Source organism: Rhipicephalus microplus, chromosome 5, assembly GCF_043290135.1.
Source record: "Rhipicephalus microplus isolate Deutch F79 chromosome 5, USDA_Rmic, whole genome shotgun sequence".
Taxonomy (NCBI): Eukaryota; Metazoa; Arthropoda; class Arachnida; order Ixodida; family Ixodidae; genus Rhipicephalus; species Rhipicephalus microplus.
The window spans coordinates 14128003-14133020 of NC_134704.1; the positions used below are offsets into that span (position 1 = coordinate 14128003).

At 43.3% G+C, this 5018-nt stretch overlaps 1 protein-coding gene across 1 annotated transcript; it reads left to right on the plus strand.

Moving 5' to 3' along the window:
- The first annotated feature begins 1401 nt into the window (after nucleotides 1-1401).
- Nucleotides 1402-2897, plus strand: LOC142817225 (uncharacterized). Its single transcript, XM_075894286.1, has one exon. It carries the CDS (start codon nucleotides 1823-1825, stop codon nucleotides 2528-2530), a length of 708 nt encoding a protein of 235 aa, XP_075750401.1. The 5' UTR covers nucleotides 1402-1822; the 3' UTR covers nucleotides 2531-2897.
- Nucleotides 2898-5018: the final 2121 nt, after the last annotated feature.

The window sequence follows — 5018 nt, forward strand, 5'->3', positions numbered from 1 at the left end:
ATAGCTGCTCAAGCTAACTTCAGTCATTGTGCAAGTGTTTGACTGAAAATTACAGACACAAACTGTAAACGCTGCAAACGAAAGTGCCTTTTAACAGATTTTTTTCCAACTCTTAAATATTTACCCTTGAGTTCGGAGCACATTAACGGGGCTTCAAGAGATCGCAAGTATCTCGTCCGTAGTTTTCTGCCACAGTGTGCTTTGCGATTGTACCGTGCCTATTTTATGCGATACTCCAGAATTTGATTGCAGCTCTACAAACTGTACGCTCTGCAAGGGCAAAGGAACACTAAGCGGGGACCATGGACGAAGGACCAAGCTGCTTTCCTGGCTGTTCTGAAGAATGATTGCCTTGATGTTCTGGTGAGGAGCTCCATCGAATTGTTGAGAGAAACGGGGTTTGGCGAGGGTGGTTTGCATTTTACACCACACGCCAGTTTTCTCGCACAGTCGCATTTCAAGCTTAATTGTGCAGGGCATTGGTATAGCAAACTGTGGTGCATCTGCCACTGCGGGTGTTCTTCGCAACGAAACCGAAAGGGGACTGGCTGAGGAGATGGCACTTCTAGCTTCGGACTTCACAAACATCAAGTTCTACGCGTCTTTAGTGACAGGTCATGGCCGCAGCAAAAGGATGAGCAGCACAACACGCACGAACTGTAGTTTTACTCTACGCAATTAGTCGCGAACAGGACGTTCTGGAGAGGCACAAGCCTGACTGTAAAGTTGAACGTAGGTCCATATTACTTTGTCCCTACTTGTTATTCTGTGGGTATAGTCCTCGTCCGGTGCCTTTCTTCTTAATGGTTCACCGATATTAAGTTATGCTGTGGCCACAGTCACTACACCAGTCGTGTAGCACACGGGATGTTTAGCGGACACTAGGCAGTCTTTAGCAGTTGAGTCTTTTTACATTTTCCTAGGTAGGCTGCCCCACTTCGTAAACAGTTGCGCACCCATTCACTGTTTCGTTCCTGTTACTTCTGGTACTGAACGTGGTTTTCGCGGACGAAAGCGCAATTATCTTCCCTGCTTAATTGTGCTCACGCTAACCAATCTCCATAGAGTTATATCAGCAGCGCCGGCGAGTAGTGTTCATGCCGCTATGAATGTACATGCGAGTTTTAGGGATGAAGCTCCTTAAGCCGTGGGTCGTGCGTTCCCGGTAGTTATCCACCTCTCGTTTAGTCCTTCGAATGTCGGCCGCATGACTGAACCTGCATATTATGAATATGATAAAAGGATGCGAGATGGCGGTACTTTGAGTGCTCACTAGAGGGACGTACGGATGGTCGCACGGATGGACTGGACGCTTCGCCACGCTCATAATTCAGTCTTTGGATATGCTGCAATTTTTTTGGTATTCTTGAACTCTCGGGTCTACTTGTAACTGGTCGAGCTGGTCTCTGACATTTACGAAGCTGTTAATGACTCATCGCAAATAGATGCCATATTTATCGACTTCGCCAAGGCGTTCGATAAGGTAGCTCATAACCGTTTATTACAAAAACTTCGCTATTTTAATATACATAGTCAGGTTGTGAATTGGATAAGGAATTTCTTAACCGACAGGTACCAATTTGTAACTGCCAATGAATTTTCTTCCTCACGATCACTGGTCAAGTCAGGGGTGCCTCAGGGCTCTGTATTGGGGCCTATTTTATTCCTGTTGTATGTAAATGACATCAGCAATAGCATTTCATCTACAGTTCGATTATTCGCAGATGACTGCGTAATTTATAGACGAATAACTACCACCTCTGATAGTGACGCTTTGCAATCTGACCTTGCGAAAATTGCAGATTGGTGTGAACAGTGGCAAATGGAGATAAATACTTCGAAAACTAAGGCTGTAGCCTTCACTAGAGTGTCTAATCCTAAGCTTACTCATTATTTGATAAATGACTCAGTCATCGCGCGTGCGCATACAATAAAATACTTGGGAGTTCATTTATCTTCTAACATTTCATGGAGTGACCACATCGAAGCAATCTGTAGCAGTGCATGCAAAACTCTTGGTTTTATCAGGCGTAACCTTTATTTGGCAAACAAGTCTACTAAACTATTGGCCTATGCGACGTTGGTTCGCGCAAAACTAGAATATGCATCTTTTATTTGGAACCCGCACCAGTCTTATCTCATCAACAAACTCGAAGCAATTCAAAATAAAGCAACCCGCTTCATTACCAAAGATTATTCACGAACATCAAGCATAACTAACCTAAAAAAATCTCTGAATCTAAGCACCCTAGAGAATAGAAGAATCATAGCACTTCTATCTCATTTCCACAAACTTTATCACTCATCATCATCGTTCCGCGTACGCCACATCACGGCCGCCCATCGTATCTTTCCGCGCCTGGATCATCCCTTTAAAGTACAACCCGTTTTTGCTCGAACAAACTTCTTAAGTAAATCCCCCCTCTTTCTCGCAATATATCACTGGAACAAGCTACCTGCCGACGTCGTTTCTTCCCAAAATCATGAAGATTTCATGAATAAACTTAAAAGTTATTTTAATGAAAGTTAATATTGTTCTTGTGCATATCTGTTTTGTTGTACTTGTTGTCGTAGTTCTTGTACGCGGTATTTCAATGAACGTGAATTATCCTTTCTTTGCATCCTTTTGTTGTTTTGAACACTGCGAAAATTTTCCTTAGAGTTTTGTTGTCCTGTTCTTTTCTTTTTTTTTTGTTTCTTTTTTAGTAGTACTTTCTTTATTCCTCCACGTAGCATCTCTGTACTGTTAAGTAATAATATCTCTACATATGTATGTGCATATTTATATCAATCGTTTGTATTTGTTATTCAAATTATACACTGTAATTGTAACAGCTTTATTGTGCTACAACTCCCCTATGTAATGCCTACCCAGGCCTTTAGGGTACTTGAATAAAAAAAAACATTCCCTGTTACTATACCGCAGTTCCTGTCCCTCGACGGCTTGCGTTCCATTCCTACGGTCACGCTTGGCCTCCGGTTCCAGTCTTCAAGCCTGGTCTTCAATTATGCTGACATTTGAGGATATCCACGGGTCGTCCATGGGCCTTGCTGTTAAGATTGGTACGTGTTGTGCATAGTTCTCAGCTTTTATTACTTAAAGAGTTCTCATTTACCTTTCAGTTCCTGGTGACCGCACTTGTATTAACTCGAGGTGACTGCCATGCGTGGGTGTTCAAGTGCTGTCGAGGAAGTTCGTTTGCCATCAGGGGATGCGTGTTCATACCTAGTGCAAGACGTCTGGACTTCATTGGCTGCTTAAGAGCATCTTGTGAGTTTGTGCTATAAACCTGTACTAGCAGAAGTGTTATTGTGAACAGTACGAGTGGGACCACACGGGCGCGTGAAAAACTCGATGCATGGGGATTCGGGGCGGCTCCTATCGGAAACTTAATGAAGGCGCTGCGGTTCTACTAAATGCCAGCACGCCCACCTTGTTATCGCAGAGTTTAAAAAAAAACTTATTCTATGTCGTCGGCCACTCGCTAGCATAAGCAAAACGTGGCTTTGTGATATCTTTAGCTATGCTCTAAATGTCACGGTTAAATTATCTTGCGTGCTTGATGCATGCGTATACAAAATGAAAAATCGGGATACAGCAAAGTAAACTTCGAAAAGTCGCGCCTGACTGCGTATGCGTATAGGCGGTGCACTGTCAAGCTTTCGTCTCGTTTCCCACGCTCTAAAAATATGAACGCGCGGTCGGAGTGACGATTCGTGAGAAAACATCGCAGTTTCCACCATTTTTGAGTGCTATAAGAGTATGTCGGACTCGAGGCTATCCACCGCATGCTCTTGCGTTTCCTATCGTAGTGTTTGCGGTAATACAATGAGAATACTGAATTACAACTGGCTTTTGTCATTACAGGGTCCTCAAACTGCGCAACCCATTTCCTTGGCTCTTCTGGTGCAAGCGGACCATCTGACCAGCACCTTGCATATTCCTTCTGGCTCTGAACGCGTCTGCGTGGTTGACATCCTCTCAACACTGCCTCGCGTAAGGGTCTCTCGTACTTCGAGCAATGCACAAGCCTATGTAGACTACTCCCCGTTTCAAACGCAACATTTTGGGGCTAAGTACCGCACACTTTCGTTTTCAGTTTGGGTCGGGTCGTGTCACTTCGACTCGAACACAAAGGCCGGAGTCAAGATTATTTTTAGAGATCAGATTCGTGCCGACATCACGTGGTTATATTGAGCAATCTGGTATACCAGTCGCTTTCCTAAAAGCTTCATATTACGTTTGAATGCGTGAGTATAAAGAGTTCTCACTAAATCGAAGCAGAAATTCAGGGCTAAGTACTGCAGACAGTTGCGTTTCCGCAGTCTTTATCTCGCGTCATATTATATAACGTACTTTCGGCGTGATCGCTTGAGTTAGCGCTTTGATCTCAGCCAAAAGGCTGCCTGCGTTAGTAATCACTGCCTTTAGCAGCTGTATTCGAAGCGAGATGAGGTTATCTCGAGCAATGGTGAATACCGCAACTGCATGTTTTGTTTCTATTGAAACGAAGGAAAAGCTTAGAAAAGCCTTTGATAAAATAAATCACATTTGTCCGTGCAAGTCGGTTAACTGTAATGCTGAAAACATTACTGGTGACCATGTTTTTTTTCTTCAATCAAGCGAATGACATTCAACAGTTCCATTGTAGTAAGAGATTACTTCATCTTGGCCGAGTTTTACCAGTCTACTGCACTACCAAAGAGACCGCTTACAATTTTATAACTGATATATTACTAATGTTGCAATTGCAACTACTTTTGAATTGTATTTTCAATCTGTTATATACTCAATATAACTGCAAACTTCCTCCCTTGCAATGTATAGCAGCGTCTACTATTGATCTCACTTTCATGTGGTGGTATAATCAACTTAATGTAAAAACTAGATAACGGTGTCCGTCGGCAAACTAGTGTACATCGGTAAAACAGGTGCCTCGCTATTAACGAGTGGTTTCTTTCCTTTCTAGCCTGCCAATCTGCGTCTGGTGCACCCAACGGACAACCTCGCCGGTCCT

What these genes read in the sequence shown, in the direction of transcription:
- LOC142817225 (XM_075894286.1), top strand. Translation starts at nt 1,823, where the DNA reads ATGGAGATAAATACTTCGAAAACTAAGGCTGTAGCCTTCACTAGAGTG.